This window comes from Ambystoma mexicanum, chromosome 13, assembly GCF_040938575.1.
Source record: "Ambystoma mexicanum isolate Mex_15411 chromosome 13, UKY_AmexF1_1, whole genome shotgun sequence".
In the NCBI taxonomy this organism is placed as follows: Eukaryota; Metazoa; Chordata; class Amphibia; order Caudata; family Ambystomatidae; genus Ambystoma; species Ambystoma mexicanum.
Window position 1 is genome coordinate 143,406,497 of NC_090938.1, and position 19,362 is coordinate 143,425,858.

At 46.1% G+C, this 19,362-nt stretch overlaps 1 protein-coding gene across 1 annotated transcript in view; it reads right to left on the reverse strand.

Moving 5' to 3' along the window:
• SNRPC (small nuclear ribonucleoprotein polypeptide C) overlaps positions 1-16,731 on the reverse strand; it is a 58,625-nt gene extending 41,894 nt beyond the window's left edge. Inside the window, exon 1 of the mRNA XM_069633500.1 lies at positions 16,605-16,731. Within this exon, the coding sequence (XP_069489601.1) occupies positions 16,605-16,612 (8 nt within the window). The 5' untranslated portion in view covers positions 16,613-16,731. The remainder of the gene's footprint in view (positions 1-16,604) is intronic.
• Positions 16,732-19,362: the final 2,631 nt, after the last annotated feature.

Consider the following 19,362-nt stretch of genomic DNA (forward strand, 5'->3'; position numbering starts at 1 on the left):
ATGACCTACATGCTTGATTCCTCATTTGCTCTAAAGTTAAATGTAAAAGGAAAGTCGGATCCTGAGACCAAGTACACATAGCATGGTGTTGCGGCATGAAGTCTAATTGCCAACTTCAGGTTGACAAGATGGCCCTTGCCAGTCCTTGATATGATATTCAAAATAGCATTGAATACCACTTTGGGTGGAGGGCAGGGCTAACAGCCCTCTAACACGAGCCAGTTAGACACGACCACATTCCAACCCTATAGATCCTTGAGTGTTAATCACCACTAGTACTCAGAGCCACCATCTGTGGTGCAGATTTTTGGCCTTTGGCAGAATGGAGATAATTACTGTTGCACTCGCTCTCCATTAGCACCTTTGAAATTACAGTTAACAGGGAAGAGATGCTGAGGGCAAGAGGATTGCAGGGTGAGCTGTACCTTCATTCCTGGGTAATTTAAATAGCAAGCTGTGCTACACAAGTGCGTTTGCGTAGCTAATCTGCACAATTGTATAGCAAATCGCTATGCAACACTGGTAATTTTATGCCCTGCCCTTGGAACCATCTACATTTAAAAGTAGAATGCCTGAACCTGGTCAAGACAGCCTAAGGCACCAAGGCGGCGGTGCAAGGAAGCAGTACCCGGCAATGAAAGATCCTAGGAGGCCAAGAAGTGCACCCAAGCACCCTATGATACACTACTCTTACTGACCTGGATTTCGGCCCGAGGGCGTTCAACCCACAGGTGCTTTGAGGTCATACCAATGATGTATAGAGCACTATAAAAAATGCCAAATAAAACAAAATCCTAACAAAGAAGGTCAGAGGCTAAAAAACAAAGTGCTCATTATAGACACCAATGAAAATGAAGTTACTTTCCTTCCATGTCACGTGAGCCAGAGCTTGCACGTAATCACAACAAATCTACAAAAATTACCAAATTACCCAGAAGTCTCCTCTTTATTCACCACCACAAATTCTCGGTCTATTGGCAATACGATTTTCATTAAGCAAGCGGATCATTGGTATGCCGAGTAATAAGGATCTTATCAGGCAATATTTCCAGCCAGGCCTGAATAGTTGTGCTTGACACTAGAGACTGTTGCATTGGGCTACCATCTATTATTGTGTGCCAATCCATCACTATAGTCTCAGAGCACATAAGCTTGTCCGCGGGCCAGTATATTGTGCCTTCACCGGGCTATCTAGATCGCAATCTGCTGGAGAAACTAAAATCATCAAGGGGGAGATAAGAGCATGGGCAAGTAGCTAGACACAGGATGTAGGGGAGGAAGAATGTTTTTAAAATGACATGTGAGCACATCAGTCTTGTTAGGTTAGATTGAACATGTGTCTGCAAAAGGCAGGAGAACAATATGTCCTACAGTGTTGTCATAATTCGGCTGTGCTTCGAAGGCAGACTGAGAATTCAAAAGGTACAATACAATGTAATGTTGGAAGCATGAGGACCCCCCCCCTGGAAACACAGTAAAATTGGTGGCCTACTCTCTGGATAGCGCTATACTTTGTACTGCAGGTGAAACTACAGAATGTTAATAACTTGGGTAGGTGGTGAGCAGGTGCAAGTGGATCTAGATCACCTGGCCTAAGCAGCACTCACCTTCTTAGCCCTGGCCGCCTCCTTTCTGCTCTCAAGATCTCCTCTCTCACCCAAGTAAAGGGCAGACAAAGAAAAGGGCAACGCCTGTTTGGGCCTGGGCCAGACCCCTGCTAAGACAACAGATAAGCATGTGCCAAATGTGTTGTACCCCTCGTTCTCACCAGGCAACACCAAAGTCACGTCTACGGTGCTGGTGTACGGACAGGTGCTCCTTGGCACAGTAAGGTGCGCATTTGTAACATTTTATTCTCGCATCGCAGCTTGTCCCACTCCCCCTCACTTTGTCTCAGTTGTTTGTTGCCCCCCCCCTCTGCGCTCACTCCCTTTGGTTGGCGGGCCCTTTAAATTGGCCACCCAAGGAACTTCTATCGTGGAAGCCCCTCGGCCAATGACCAGAGTCTAAGGACAGCTCCAGCGGTGTCTGCTGTGGGGGCACGTACCCTACAGATAAACCCGCTGTGACTGATCAGGTCAGTGAAATCTGGGTGTGTTGTACTGTGCTCAACAATGTAGCCTCACTGCCCCCCCCCCCCACCCCCCTTTCTGGGAAAGTCGTATCTGGGAATTCTGGCAACTGTGGCATTGTTGCTGGTTCTCTCTAGGCTCCCATCTACACCCCCCCCCCCCCACCAGCAAGACGTGCCATTCATTGTTGTGCGCCACAGGGCTGTGCGTCTCTCATCAACCTACTTCACACCCACCTATGTGCTTTGTCCCTCCCATCTTCTCTAACTCCTACTCTGATCTCTTACCCTATCCCACTCACCAAGTCTGGAAGGAAGAAGTTCAAGAGGGACATCCCGGTCTCCAGCCCAGGCCTCCCTATCACCAATACCTACACCAGTGCTTTCTCCAGACAGACTCTTGCTGACATCCTCGGTCGTCCCCTCTCAAGACCTATGTACCATTCATATGGCCTCTTTCTCATCCTCTCCCAACAACAGTGACCATCATTAATTTCTATCTGAACAGCACCGTCTTGGTCCCAATCTCTCTTTTTGATAGACAATTCCTGAGTTTTTATTAACTTCCTCCCTTCTCCTGCTACTCCTTCCACCACCTCTGGCACCCTCATCTTCCTCCTTGCCCACCCTTGGGCCCCGCTACCACCTCCGCAGGGTGTACCTCAAGACTGCACCCCTAAACAAATTCTTTCAAATGTGGCAACCTCCTCGACGTCGCTCTGCTGCTGAATACTCCCCAGACATCGTTCACCTCCTCCAAGATCTCGACCTAGATGTCTTTGCACTCAGATACATGGTTTACGCCCAGTTCTGTCACAAGTTTTGACACTCTCCTCCATGCGGGCTACAACATCCTCTCCAAACCCAGAACCAACGGTCCTGGAGGTGGAGTAGCCTTGATCTTTCCAGTGTAGGTCCCAGCCTTGGTCATCCCTATGCAGGTCTACTCCTCCTTTGAATGCCTGGTCTGCAGTCTCTTCTGGCACCTCCAACTGTGGCCACCATGAACAGTCAACCTGGCCAGGTCGCCCTCTTCCTCTCAGAATGGGCCATCCTCTCTTCGCCTCTCCTTCTCAACTTATCCTTGGAGAGCTCAATATCCACCTGGATGCTTCCAATCCCTCCGCTGTGCTTTTCAGCAATCTCTGCAGCACTTTCCATTCTGCCCTACTGCCCGACACTCAGCCAGACATACTTTGGAAGTTATCACCTCAGACACCCCCATCGCTAACCTGCTACCCTCTTTTCATTTTCAACACCCTGGACATCCTTGCCCAGTGTCATGAGAATCTGGCTGACGCCTACCTCCAAGTGCAACTCTTGGTATGATTCCGACCTCACCATCCTGAAAAGCAAATGCAGGGGGGGGGGGGGGGGGGCAGAGGCAGTGGAGGGCTTTTGGCGCATCCTCCGACATACTGGCCTGCCGCCTGCACCAAAGGCAATACAGACCGTCTTGCCCAAGAAGAGAGCACACATTCAAGCCTGTGTCTTGGCAGCCGAACACTAAAAATCAGCAAGGAACTGGCCAATCCGGTTACAGTCTCTACCTCTCCTGTTCCCTCTGTACAGCCCTGGCATCACTTCTCTGATAAAAGTCAGGACATCCTGTCCTCCATTCCCTCTTTCTCTCTCTCGCGCCCCCCTTTGGCTATGAATGTGTTGCCAGAACCATCAAGGACCATATGGACACCCTCGCTCCAGCCTTGGCAGATTTCTGTAATCACTTCCGCCACTGGAACTATCCCCATCTCCCCTTATTGTGCACCCCGCCTCAAGAAGCTGTCTGCCGATCCTACTTGCCCAGCAAACCATTGCCCAATTTCCATTAACCCATTCCTGGGAAAATTCTTGGAAAAGCCGACCATTTCCCAGCTTACTCCCCACTGAATCTGTTGGTGGTCTCCATGACCATCAAGCTGGCTTCAGAGCTGCCAGAGGCATGGAAACTGCTCTTCCGAAAACACCCATAAAGATCTGCTCTCTAACCTCGATTCCATCCAGCATTCCTTCTGTTCCCATCCTTCTTAATCTTTACTCTGCTTTCGACAGTCAACCACGGGCTTCACAGATTAAGCCCAGGAGTGGCTGACCTTCCTCTTCGACTGCCCCTCCCAGGTGCAACTTGGTTCCTTTCTCTCCACCACCCCTCTCTACCTGTGGTATTCCCTGGGGCTCCATCCTCTCACCCTGGATTTTCAGCCTACACTTGGCCCACCGGATCTCTACCTTCTCCTCCAACTATGTTATGCGCATGACTCAGCTTTCCTTCAGGCTCCTCTCCCCTCTCATTCCTGACTGTATCCGCGATTCACGATTGGTTCGCCTCCAATGATCTCGGCCTTAATGCCAGTAAGACCGAGATCCTTCTCATAGGACCCCGGCTTTCCCTCTTTGGCTGCCCACGTTGGGCCCTCTTCCTTAACCTTTCAGCAAGGCAAAAAAACATTGGCGTCATCTTCAACTATCTTTCTCGCCTCACATCTCGGACGTTGCCAAGAAGCCCCACTACTAGCTGCACCTTCTCAAAGGAACTCTTCCCTTTCTCACTTTCCCCCAGAAGCTCACTGTCTCCAGAGCCTTGGTTGTTTCTTTTGCTGGACTTCTGCAACAGCCTCTTTCTCAATCTGCCTTCCTCTACCCTCTGCCCTCTGCAACTATTCCAGAACAGGAATGCAAGACTTATCCTTGGCCCCAAGCCCAGGGACCACATCTCTCCAGCCCTGAAATCTTTCCACCGGCTGCAAGGATCAAGTGCAAGACACTTTGCATTGCCCACAAGGCTTTTTAGGGCAGAGGCCAGCACTAGATCCAACACTCTTCTAAAATACCTTCCTTCTTAAACACTTCGCTCAGCTACCTCCAACTATCTAAGTTGGAGACGCATCTCCAGGCATAGAGGGAGGGTAGATACCGCTGCAATGGCCTCCCTGCCCCCCTCAAAATGGAGCTGGACCAGATGAACTGCCAGAAGCAGCTCAAAACGGTCCTCTTCTCCTCCGCTTTCTCTCCCTCCCTTACTGACCAACCTGTCTGCTGTACCAACTGGTTGCTTGGCTACCCTAGAGTCTCACTGGATATCAGGCTCTTTCTTGACCCGTCAACCTTGCACAGCCTCTGGGCCTAGGACGCACTTAAGGGCTGTACAGTCTGTTCTCCTTGCACTACCCAGAGCAGTTTTCCCATGGGTGCACAGAGCATTGCTGCCCCGTTTTCCCGCCCCATTTCCCTTGCACCACCCCTCCCTTTTCCCTGGCACTTCTCGTTCTTGCACTGGCACGATCTGAATGAGAAGATGGTTTGTCTTGTCCTCCCTTGTCGTGCCTAGAAAAACTTGTGTACAGGCGCGGTATGTGGTCAAAACCAATCTTTGTATAAAGGCGTTAATGAAACAGTAGTTTTAAACTTTGAAAAAATTGTAAACGTTCACTACCCACAGGTCAAAGATTCGAGTTTGTTCATGTTTGACCATTTTAGCTCAGTGAAACAGGGTGGTGCCTTACTTGTGTGCAAGCTATTAAAGTATAGTAATATGTTGCCATCTTTAGTGAGAAAACTTTCTGCCATCTCCCATTACAAGCTGAGATCATTAGACTGAAAGGCAGTGGTGGATGTTTGACAAACACAAAGTTGGGACAAGATAGCAACATGCATAATTTTCTGTAAGCAGTAAAAGCATGACGCCCTTCTCCTTTATGCCAACTATGCTTTGGCACGCTTTAATGCTTTCACAGCACTGTGTCATAGTTGGGCCCTCTCCTAGGAATGAACACTATTTTGGGATGCAAGCCAATCCATTAACAGTAGTGCGCTCAAAGGCCAGTTCAGATGGGCTTAAAACATTTTAATCACCAAAAGTCAAATTGTCACTAGCCAATGTCTGGTAACGAGTACAAATGATGTGGCATGGCGATGAAACCGAGAACATCCAACGATACATCAGTTACGCATCAGAGTTGTACATCAAAGAACAAGGGCCTGGGTCAGCTCCAAAAAGGAACGAAGACACCAAGAACTTCCCCCAAAACTCTACAGCTGCACATGCCAATAGAAGGTAAGCGCCACTAAAAGGTTCTGATTTTTTTCAGTCACCAGCCACAGCAGCAACAAGGTGAATAAAGTTGTGTTGCAAGCAGGGAGTAAATGTCATGCGAGTTTGGTGATGTCTGAAGGGAGAACTTCCAGACCCAAGTAGACTTTTTGCGTTGACGCCCTTGGTGGCTTTAGTGCCACAAATGTTTCTGTAGTTCTGCCGGTCCCAGGAACTTTGCTTCACTAAAATGCATCTTAATCAGGAGGATTTTGGCAGAGTCGTGTTCAATTCACTGTTGTAATGAAAGTTGTGGGTAGCTTCCTCCAAGTCAGGTAGTACCTCTGTGGAGGAAGTCTTTACAATATCCAAGCTAACTCGCACAGGTTTGACCATTTACTGAGTACTTATTGAAGGAAAAAGATTAAACCATGTTCCTTTTTTAGCTCTACTATATGTCCCTAATGGCTTGATTTCTAAATGCCATTTAGTAATGAGTGAACACCTCAACACGATTCCCATTTATGGTGGAGATGCGAGTAGGCCCAGTTCTCCAGATAAGATTCTCCAGTGGGGGCAGGGGGTTATTTTCAATTTGGGAGTAAAATTATTCAAAATACTAAAGAATCACACACAGCATTCCACAAGGCCATGAAAACCATGTTCTTCAACTAACCAACACCACCCCAACCACACATGACTGCATACTGCATCATTTGTCAACTTGTTAAATTTAATTATAACCCATGTTCAAAATGTATAAATGTACAACATGCAAATGTATAACCAACTTATGCCTTCCATGCAACTAACCTCCCTTCAAGTAACAGCGCCACGATGCCCACGGGCTGTTTGTGCGCTATACAAATGTAAAAAATAAATCCCATTCCCAATCAGTATTTAATAAGCAAGTGAACATGTGTCCTTCATTTGTACCATGGTACTCATGCACATAAAAACAACTTTTACCTCATCACATCAGGCAGTAAACAGTTTCTTCCTGTGGCACTACTGACCCAAATGTATCCGGTGACAAATCTCCGGATGTCATCACTTCTCCCCAAAGGGGGGGGGGGGGTGAGGGGCCTTATGAGGCCAGCAAGGTGAGGCCACTACCAGATAGTCCTCTTGGGTGTGGTCCTCAGCAGTTGGATCTCACGGGGAGAGAACCCACTATGGGATTAGTGATGTATTGGGGAGAACATGGAATCCCCATAAGCAACCTCACCCGAACACCTTGCTATCCTCTTCCACAACACTTTCTCTAGTGTTTCTACACGTTTGTCATACCACCAATATGGGAAGTACTTGGACGAGGAAGAGTGCGGACTCCCCAAGGGACATGTATCCATCAAGTAGTGAGAGGGAGAGATCAGTACAAGGATGAGCAAGTGAGGAAACAGACAGCACTTACGAGAACGTGAACAGCCCAGTTTCTCTGGGCAAAACTGAAGAGGGAAACTAGGAAGGAGAGAGAGAACCCCTCTCTGTAGGAACCGCAATACAGGAAGCAAAACTGGGCGGAGAACAGGTTAAGTTGTTTTCTGGGGACGCTGACCTGCAGGCAGAGATGTCCCTATCCAATATGCTGTGGAGGAGCCAACTGGTAATGTGGAGAAGCAGGTATCCAGACACAAGGAGCCGCCAGAATGGGCGGTCAACGGGAGACATGCAGGAGCCGCGGCAGCACACCAGAAAGCAGCTGTGGCCACGAGATGCCCAAAAGGACACAAGAGAGACCGCAACAAACTGAACACTGGCAAGCCCCTTTCAGGTACCTCCGTTGCCAGGAAAATTGGCAGGCCTCCCAAAGGGCTGACAAGCATTCGAACATGGGACAGGGACCCAGACCCTTTTATGAAGAGCAACCCAAGCCATCTTCATAGTCACAGTGCCTGGCAGGATAGTGAACCGGGGTAACTGCTCTAAGATAGGTAGACCCATATGACTGGGAGCTCATTTAAGTGTGAACGTTTGAAGTGCAAAGCAAACCAGGGGAATTAAGTCATTCAGCCTGGTAATATTGAACCAAAAAGGGGCAAAGAAGCCAGTGAAGGGAGGCATTCCCGTTGGCAGTGAGAACTGCATGCTAAAGTCTAAGAAGGGCTTTGTGTGTGTTATGGGGTGAGTCTTCCAGCACCTCAAACAGTGAAGATGGTAAACTGTGAAGCCAAAACGAGATGAGACATAGGGAAGACAAATCACTACCCTGGCACCACATAGACATTCTCCAGGAACCCAATAGTGAAACAAAACTATGGTCAATAAGGAATAATGTTTTGAGTTGGAACTTGCTTTTGAATGCAAAGTGAAACTTTACAGCACCACAAGCTGGACCTTTGCTTTCCTCAGAAAACAAACCAATGCATGGAGAAGGGAGTCATTCTCACAGGCGAAATTCCCCCTACGAATGGAACTGTGGCGCATTGTTCAAAAGAAGGGAGCCATTCTTCAGGACCAAGAAGAACTACTTCCCTTTTCTTTTGCAAGCGATGTACGCTCAGAGCACGCACGCGCGTTGCCTTGCCCAGGCCCACCTCCCCTTCTTCCTCCCCCCAATAGCACTGCTTGCCCTCATCCAGCCGGATTGGTTTCCTGGAAGATCACATGACCAAGAACAGTGACTTACCACGGGCTACTTCCATCCCCATTTGGCTGTTCGCCCTCGGTGCCGCAACCTTGCAACAACCAGGTAGGAGACCATTTCATCACTGTCCTACTGCATTTTGACTTTCACAGTTTCTGTTCTACCACATAAAATTCTTCTACAGCGTTTGCTGTTCTCCACTACTATAGCCGCTTCCTCTCCTTAGCGTCCAGGGTAATCATTTCCCCAACTTTATCCTGCTACTGTTTTACACTGCCACTCTCCCTTTAAGAACCCTGGTTGAAGACTTACCATTGCAACATGCACTACAGCCACAATTTGCTTGCTCTGCTATGTCCATCAGTGCCAAGATCAGAGGTGCCAACTGGTGCACCGGGAACACCACTTCTGCCCCTGTCAGAACTCCTTACATTCCACCACCCTCCCATAAAAGCACCATTATAAGCCCCCCCCACTTCTAGCTGCATAATCCTTGCTGCCTCCCCTCTAAACTCCTTAAGAAAGACCGCGTATTTCCTACCAAACACACATCCCCCGTATCACACCGACCCAAGTCAAACCCAGCACCTACACCATCACTGTTCTACCACAGCACCAAACCTAGTTTAAAAAAAGAAAAAAACTCAACCTGCTAAATAGTACACAGGGCACATACGCCAGGCCCCACAATCCGCTAGAATATGGTCTTCACCCCACACGCCCAAATGGGAATGCTGTCCGGAGCCTCTGAAACCTTAACAGAATCTAGCTGCACTATTCCAGCTAACCCTCACATGAGGGACCCCACTACAAACCCTCAACACCCATCCACACGCCCGAACTATTGGGTTGCTTATAGGATCCCAGCCAGCACACCCAATTACTTATGTTGGCCAAAATGCACACACGCATTCTAAACCTCTGAGAATTTCCCTTTCTCTGGACTGCAGTCCTCGAGGACGTTACCACCACAAGGACATTGAGACTATAGTAATGTTAAAAAGTGATATATAAATGACCAATAGAATTCCAAACTCTTCCTCTCCTTTCACACTCATAGGAACAAGCCTGCAGCTCAGAATGCAGATCACTCTGGTTAAAATTCCAGCTCACCCCTTCACCTCGCAGGTTCCTGCGAATAGACAGCCGGGATACGCAAAATCACTAAGCAACTGCCAAGCGGTCATACTGTTACCCTACATCTAGCATGATTAGTCCCAGGCCCTAGACGCTCTGCAGGTCACACCCTTGCAGGCCACACCCTTGATGCTGTCTTTAGCGCACCAAACCTCATCTCCGCACTGCCAGCCCTCCCACTCATCTGGACCAACCATGCAGCCATCCTTAATCTCTCGATGAAGGCACCCCCCACAAAAAAAAATCTGGCAACCCTAGGGACACTACACATGCTCCCATGTGGAAGACAGTCAAACTCCCACTCTGGTTAGTTCTCCATACCCCACTTTGATATCTGAAGCCCAGAGCAGACCTCTTACCACACAAATCATTCTCTAGTAGACAAGGCCTACCCCTTTCCCCCAAATGGTTCCCCTCTGCCCTTAATTTTAAATCTCAGAATGGCACCCCAGAATGCAGATGTGTTATTTATATAGCGCCTTAAGCCAAAGCGCTTTACAGAGCAAATATTTACATCAATTATCACCCAACCGAAATTGGTACTCATTTATCGACCTCGGAAGGATGAAAGGTCGAGTGGCCTTGCCGGGATTCGAACCTGCGACCTGCAGATCACGACAGATCGCAGCAGCGCTGAGCTATCTTACCGGCAGGGCTGAAATATGCAGGACCCAACCAAAAAAAAATTACTGGACTATAATCAACAAACCTAACCTCTCTAGAGATCACCAGAGGCGTACCTCTCATTTTAATACTTATATTGGGCACATGTTTTATACAATACCTTACACGATAAATACATACTTTTCCAAGGCATAAATTAGTTTTAAAAAATTGATTAGCAGTTTGCTAATTAAATTTTGAAACCCATTTGATTAGCAATTGTGTACTAATGGTTTTAATGCCACCATAAGATACTTGTACCAAAGGTAAAAAAAAACAAGCAATAATACAGCAGTTTTGTATGCTGAAGTAAGACAGTGAGATAAGTCAGGCCTTGCAAATTCTTTCTGTAAAATGGCGCATGTCACTACAAACCCACTTTAGTTTGGCACACTGCTGCCACCCAGAGGCCAGGCATGCCCAGTGAAACTTATTTGACATATACTGCAAACAAAGTAAAGTTTAGATAAAAGTTTCCAACATCCCCTGCAAATGGTACTGGCCCTTCTTAAAACGTACTCGACTATGCGAGTGGGCGAAAATACTTTGCAAGCCCTGGATGAGTGTCTGTAAAAAGGTTAGCTGCAAGAAGGGACACAAATAAATAGATATGATAAAAGGCTCTTAAAACAGTTTGGCCAGATCTCCCTACTGCAGGTGCAAATATATAAAGCAATCATAATCATAGAGCAAAGTGTGCTCTGGAGGCTAACTACAATGGACAGTTCTGCAGTAGGTCGGTAGCTGTACAGACTGGATGAAACTTATTGATAGCTACTTTTAAGTAAATCTCAGGTTAGCTTTGTGTATTCATTTTATAAAAGATGGCATACCAGGCAGAGATCTGGGCAAACTAGGCAGAATATTGTAGTTTGCATACGTCTCACTTCCAGGGTAGCGGGTATAAACCAACATGGTAAGGGATCAGCTCATGGGTTGAGCACCAGCAGGCACAGGACTAGGTTTGCCATCAAAGCACTTGGGCCACGTGGTCATGTACATTTTCAAAAGTGTCCACTCGTCAATATGATACATCTTCCCCAACAAAATGAAATTTAGTGGACACAGCTTTAGATACACTTCACTGTAAAGCATGGAGACAATGCAATGTTTTACAGTAGCAAAACTGTAATTATGCATTATGTAACCTATTACATTTTTAGAAAAGGAATTGGAAGACTTTTCTTAAAAAAATAACCAACATATTGTCTTTGGCAGACAGATACCGTTGGCTTAATAACAGTATCATCCCGATTATTTCTGGGTTGCAATTATTTGAAAAATAAAATGCGCGTAGCACTCTGTCTCTCTCCATTAGCCCCTTTGAACTTGCAGTGAACAGAGAAAAGAGGGTGGAGTGAGCTCTGAAGGCAAGAGAGGAATGCAGGGTGAGCTGTGCTTTCATTAAATAGGGTAACTTAAATAGCTAACTTTGCTACACAAGTGCTAATTTAATTAGCAAACCTACAGAATTGCATAGCAAATTGCTCCGCGACACATCACAATTCAGCAAATCATCCTTTTAATAAAAAAATCTCCGTAATGCTGAAGGTTTAGTTTACCCACCCCTTAATTGATTTAACACTACGAAGAAACCGAAACAAGGTTTTGCATAACGGAAAGGACCCAGAATCAAAGTTGTTTCCATAAAGATTTCCAGGGGCTCTCAGATCTTTGATGAAATGCCCAAAATGTATTTGACGTGGAGCAGCCAACACTTCTTTACCATTTCCATCACTTTACCAAAGAACCATCATATCATATGGTCACAATCCACTTTCTTCCACCTGTAGCAGTTCTCTCGGGTCAATAGATTTGATCTAATGCTAGTGATCCCAAATTTCCATGACAGGAAGCACACACACCAAGCCTTTTGTGAATATTCGACAATTACGCCAGGAGCAGACAACCTGCAGCAACTGATAGGGGAAGTGTGGTGTGGGTAGGAGGTACAGCCATTACTGCACTCCAGTAAAACCCCAATTACCATATAGCTACTTGCATCTAGCCTAACCATGTAACTGGTATTTCACTGTACTGCCAAAGTTTAAAGTAAAGTGGTTTTCATTACATGGGTGAAAATCTAGGTGTCCCACCCGCCCCCACTACAGTATATTTTAAATCTTCAAGGCCATAAGTAATTGCCGGCACTACTTTAGCATCATAACATTTTAAAATAGGAACAGAGAATTTACCATAACGCTGGTTAAAGTGCTTCACTTAGGAGATCAGGGGTTTGGCATCATCATAGTTATTTACTAAAATAGTTTGACGATTATTCAGGAATAAGCCCAAGTCAGATAAATATCCACTAAATGAAAGGACCACAATGCACCCCTGGAAGTGGGCATGGCTTTTGCAAGGTCTGCGACAAAGTTAAGACGCACCTTGAGCACAGACTCAGTGTGCTGAAGTTACACTATATTCACAAGCTTCAAAATTACACTATATTCTGAGCCCCGAGACTTCCAATTGAGTCCACAAAATATCACGATTAACTCAGTCAAAGGCTAGAGACAAACCTATAGTTTCTACGAAAATATCGGACAACTACTTCTCCCAGGCTAATCTCTGTATGGAATCCATAACCCACCTGGTTAGCCTTCAAGATTTTGTTTGCCCACTTAATTACTTCAAGACGAAAGAGGAAAAAAATCCTCGAAACATGGATTAGGGCATTTGGTCTCCAATTTTGCGGATCGTGGCCGTTCCCTTCTTAAAAATAGGTACATCCTGGGCGAGTTCCAAGTGTTTGTTGTTCGTTTTGCTTGGATTTCGGTGCATATCTTCGAGGTGTTGTACCCAATTCTATATGGAAATGGGATTTGGTTGGACAGTTTCCAAGCCCTCTCACATGTGCTCACCAGTTTCCAATCTTTTTGGTTGCTCACCAGTTTCCAATAATTAATATTTTCTTTGCAATACATACAAGCATCCTTTCACCGTCTGATACATCAACGAGCAAAGGGAACGCAACTTATTTTTTATAATTTTGCTTAGCCTTACTACACATGAGCTTAAGATTCCACCTCCAGATAACTTCACCACTTTACCAATTCATGCACTTAATTATAAAAATTCCAGAGGCATGCAGCCTTGTGTTTTTGGTAGTTTTCTGCCAAATTAAGGTCAAAACTATCTCGTAGTACGATTCCCTTAATAGGAGTATTAAACCTGGGGACGTCCCTAAAAGACAAAACAAGTCAATTCTTGCCCCTAGTTACAAACACACCCCACGTAAGCTTGTCCAGATATCCAGGTCAAGACATCCCACGCTTAAATATAATGGTCACTGAGGTTACCATTTAAAATCTCAAAATGCTTTTGGTCAAGTCCCAAATTATCTGAGAACTATAAAATCAATCTATGAGGACTGGAGGAGATAATGGTGCCAAGTAAGTTGATATTCAGACAGGATTGCACTTTTGGAAAAAAACATGTCCACCTTTTACCACGCAGATGCTGCTTCATGGAATGAATAGTCATGGGAATGGTCCTGGATACCCAAACAATCAGCCTTAATATCCTCAGCCAGGAGTATGTTCCCCAAGTTACCCCGCTCGGGCCAGGAATAGTTATGTCAGCTTGTCAAACATATCCACTAGTTCCAATAGAGGTTTATAAGCATTCTAGGCCCACTATCGCTCAGCTTCACCGGGGTTAAGAGTAAGCCAGGATATGATAAATGTAATTTATAACGCGCTTGTACACAAGTGTTTCTACGCACGACTCAAAACCATGATTGGCATCCTGCACGCTGGCGGAGCAAATCGAGGTCAGCAATCCACCCTTAGCCCTCCCCAGAGAGCCCCAAATCTTCAAAGTTCTAACAAACCCTTCCGCCACCACCCCGACCTTGAAACATGCCACTCTGAAATAGAGCACTGGATGATGGCCAACCTACTACTCAACCCAGAAAAATCTAAATATTCTATGGAAGAAGACTTCCCTCTTTCCCCAACCCACCTCTTTGCCACTGTCTAGGACTACCTCCTCCAACACAGTAAACATTGGATGCAGATCTGACCCCTTCACATCAGCGACAAAAAGCTGCTACCGACAGAGTTGCATTCTCTGCTGCATATTTCCCTACCCATCCTTCCCTCTGTCCCTATGCCAACACCCTAAAGCTGGGAGCCACTGCAACACAACTAAGAAAACCCCAACGGGTACAAACACCTGCATGGCTTTCCGTAGTGCGAAAACACATCTCACCAGCCCTCAGAGTCTCCCACTGGCTGATCAGGCAACGATCCACCCTGAAGGCAATGTGCATCACACACCGAGCACTGCAGAACTCAGGACCAAAATACATGCAGCCTAAAAGTACTCGATACAGGCCTAATCGAAACCTCAGTCAGGTGCAGCATGTCCTCTCCTCATTCCAGTGGCAAAATAAACAGGGGGCTCCACTTTCTCAGTGTAAGCACCCATCAACAGGTGCCGTTAAACTTGTCCTCAGGAAAACACTCAAACAAGGCTCTTCCCCCCCTGCAGCCCGAGAACATCAGCCCATTACCTCTACGGTTTATTACTCTCCCAGACGGGAATCTAGATTAGGGGGAGGTGGACATTTCCACCCCTTCAAACTAAAAGCAATGCAGTCAAACCGCCATGAGCTCCACAAGAACCTTGCCTTTCAGTGTCAGCCTCTCTTCGACGGTACCTCAAGCACGCCATCATAACTGCAGAGCCTGCTCACTTGCATACCTCTCAACATCTTTATTACTCAAACTCAAAACACGCATCACCTCATCCGACAGAAAGAGCAGAGACACATACAAAATCGGGACAAGCATTTCACATAATCGGATTCTTTGGACTATCGCATTCCACCAACACATTCCCTCCCCACCCACCTTCATGCTGGCAAAACGCACTCATTTTAGAACTCCTTTCTTGACCCCTTCCATTTCTATGGTCCTCCGAAGGGCGTTCAATCCCACAGCAGTTCGAGGCCTGTATAGCAGTAGGCGCTAGAGCCATATAACATATGTACGCTTTAATGGTACCAATTTGCTGGTGAGAGGACGTAAATGGAGCTCCCAGTAGCTGTTAGTATCAAGCTAACCAGGCTCTCCTAGGATAAAAGTAGGAGCTAACTAGCAATTTCGTTCATAAGTAAAACAACACCAACCCTGCATGCAAAAAATAAAGTTTGCAGTAATTTTGAAAAACACCAATGTTAATTTATGAACTGCAAAAATGTAATGTTTCTCGTATAACCAAGAGATCGAGCGGTTGTCATTCGACCTGTGGGCGGTTCTGACACTTTACACCTCGAACATGAGACCAGTCTGCAGGTCATCAGTGTGAATCCCAGCAGAAACAGCCCCTTACCATTCCTAGCACCATCACAGCGATCCTACAAACACCACTGCGGGGGGGGGGGGAATACTAAGTACGTTTGCGCTGAGGCGCCCCACCAAACAGCTTATAGGAACAGTGACCGTCGAAACGGCCATAATGAGAGAATTGCAATTCGAGGCAAACCTGAAAAATCTCCAGTTACACAGTGCATGGAAAGTGTGCAGCCACGTTCCCTATGGCGAGGAACACAAAATGTGAATTTCGAGAAACAAAGAGAAAACGTTGCACGAGCCTATTCGGCCATTGAGAGCGTGGCATTGAACTATTGTAGCCTAAAGTAAATGAAGTGCCAAAGTACAAGCAAGCCTCGGGGGGATAGCTAAGGGCAACGCGCTCGCCTTGGAAGAAAGACGACAAGGAGCCACACAGGTTCGATCCCGGGGTCCGCGCTTAGAAACCTCTGGGTATTCAGCATGTTTTAAATAACCAATGACATTACAAATAGCGATGATTAAATGGGGACAATATAGGGGACTTTGCTATGAGCTAGGATATCAAGGCATAAAGCGCCCTGCTGATTACGTATTTAGACCAGGTACCATTTATTTCGAGGGGGAACCCGCCATGGTACGGATTAACGCAGGTTATTGCTCAACCCCCACAATCCTGTGCGAGGCCTGCTGGGCCGCATTCATGTGGACCGAGAAGATGCAGAGCTACACTGTCTCCAGCCCATACACCCGTTTGGCGTGGATCAAGACCCTCTTTTAACCCGTCCTGTCCCAGACCTCCCTCCTGGCTCTTACTTGGGCATTGCTCCGCTCTTTCCAGGGATCCTCTTCTCTCCGATCGGTCTCGCGCCCGCTCCGCCGCCTGAGAAAGGAGTCGTAGTAGGAAATGGCGTCACAGGCGCGCGCCCTCGATGTACATACTCTTCCAGCCTATCCTCGAAGAACTCGTGCTAGACATAGAAGAAGTATCACACATCCGCTTGATGCTACCTGCAGTCGCCATCTCTGAATGATTTTGCTTTATTTTCGTAACTGAAAAAGGATTGGGGGATTATCCTTCATGATAGCACTGGAAGGGGACCACACTTTGGAAAAAGTGATTTTCGAAGGGGCTGGGGGACTCAAACGTGCATTTAGAAACTTTTGAGCTGCCAAATGTCCTTTTGGCTATGCATGCCATCCAGTCCCCCACCCTTGAATTCTGGGACTTGTAATTTTTTCTTTCCCATTTTTAATGTAGCAAAATTCAGATTTTCCACACATTTGTTACAGAAAGTCATAATTCTATTAAAGACACAGAGGCGAAGGATTATGCTTACTCTTCAACTTTACTGTTCAGCAACAAAGAGACATTACCAAAGAACATGAATACAAATCTGATAAAAACTACAATAACCATGTTTTTCTGAGCATTTGTAGTTCATTTATATTGGTCCTCAACTGACCATGTGACAATTCCATAAACCAATAAACAAGTCCTCAATGAAACATAACTCCTGTCCTCTTTCCCTTCCTCCTCTTTCTTTGTCCTTGTGAGGATGAGTTCTGTACTTCCTTGATATTCTCTTCCCTTCTCAATTTCCTGCTTGTTTGCCATCTGACATGTCCCTAAAGAAAACATAAATTAGAAAAGTGACTATAAACCGATACAGGGTGGGTCAATCGTAAATTCCACATCTAGTAATAACCTGTATAATCATTGATCATTAGCAACATCTTCATAGTCATTATACCTCTTGTATGATTTGTTACATAAATAACAACAGAAACATGTTATGTAAACATCTCATTCTTACGATTGATCGGGTGGGATAATCCTTCGCCTCCGTGTCTTTAATAGAATTATGACTTTCTGTAACAAATGTGTGGAAAATCTGAATTCTATGTCAAGACCGGAGGCTCGGATTATGCTTGTTCAAAGCTTACTTACCACTAACGATGTTGCACTTTCCAAAGGTTTAAAATAGAAAGTTTTAAAAATCGATTCATTCGACCAATCCGCAGACCTCATAATGTCTTCTACTCTAGCACCTATGTTATATGCTTTAATAGCCATCGCTCCTCTAGCTGAGTGGGCGCCATACCTCTCAATATTTATGCCTGCTTCTGCCATCACCCACCTAAGCCATCTGGCTATGGTAGCCGGTCTAACCTCTTTAAAAGGTTTACAAATTGCTATCAATAATTGAGTTATCCCTTGAGGCCTTACTTCCCTGGTCATATCTTCGTATGCCGTTAGGCATCTGACTGGACATAATTTTGGTTGGTTTGGAAACGATTCATATGAAATAGATCTCAATCCTGTTTTGGTCCTCTTTGAAATGAGAAAAGTCACTCCGTTAGGGGACATACTTTTCCTATTAACTTCCAGAGCTCTAACATCAGAAGATCTTTTACATGCTAAAAGACATAAGAGCATAGCTAACTTTCCTGAAATTGCTTTACGAGTCAAATCTTAATTATCTGGCCATGTCAAAAATAATCTCAGGACCTTATCTACATCCCATAATTGACTATATTTTCCGCTAGGAGGTTTAATCATCTTTACTCCTCTTAGTAGTCTACAAATTAATGGGTGTTCCCCAATCGCTAAGCCATCAACTCTAGGATGCCCAGCCGATATTGCAGATTTGGCCGTGTTAATGGTCCTCTATGCCTTACCCAGCGCTGCCATCTGCGCTAAAAAATTTGCTACATGCACTACATCCGTTCTATCGGGATGTATGTTCCTCTCCAAACACCAGCTACTCCATCTAATCCATGCTGATCTATAAGCCTTATGTGTCCCTGGGGCCCAGGATTCGTTGATGATGTTCTCAGCTTCGTCCGATAGTCCTGGCCTAATCCAAGATCCCCTGAAATCGCCCACGCTAAGAGGTTGAGTCCGCCTGACTTCACCAAAGGGTGACTGAGACCTCTGGGATCTCGAATGATTAATTCTCCGTTGGGTAAAGCCAGTGGGTTCTGGTAAGTCAATTCCAGTAGACTGGGAAACCACACCTGACTTCTCCAATCCGGAGTGACTAGGATTAGGGATGCACTCTGACGTCTCACCTGAGCAAGCGTCCTCGTTATCATGGAGAACGGAGGAAACGCATAGTTCCTCTGATGATCCCAGTATTGCAGAAAAGCATCTATCGCTTCTGCCTCCGGGTCCGGTCTCCAGCTGAAGAACCGGGGTAATTGTCTGTTCAATCTCGATGCAAATAGATCGATCTGGCATGGACCCCATCGAGACATTAGTTCCTGGAACACCCTTTCGTCCAGCTTCCAATCGCTGGTGTCTCTGAGGTATCTGGAGTTCCAGTCGGCCACTTCGTTCTGTTGGCCCGGTAGGTACTCTGCTCTCACTGAAACTCTCCTTTCCAGACAAAGTTCCCAGAATTCCTTTGCCAGTTCTGCAAGAATTCTGGATCTTGTTCCTCCCAGTCTGTTGATATATCTGACTGCCGAGACATTGTCCATTTTCAGCAGAACGCAACATTGAACTTTCTCCTGTGTCCAGCATTTCACTGCAAAAGACCCTGCTAGTAATTCCAGGCAGTTGATATGG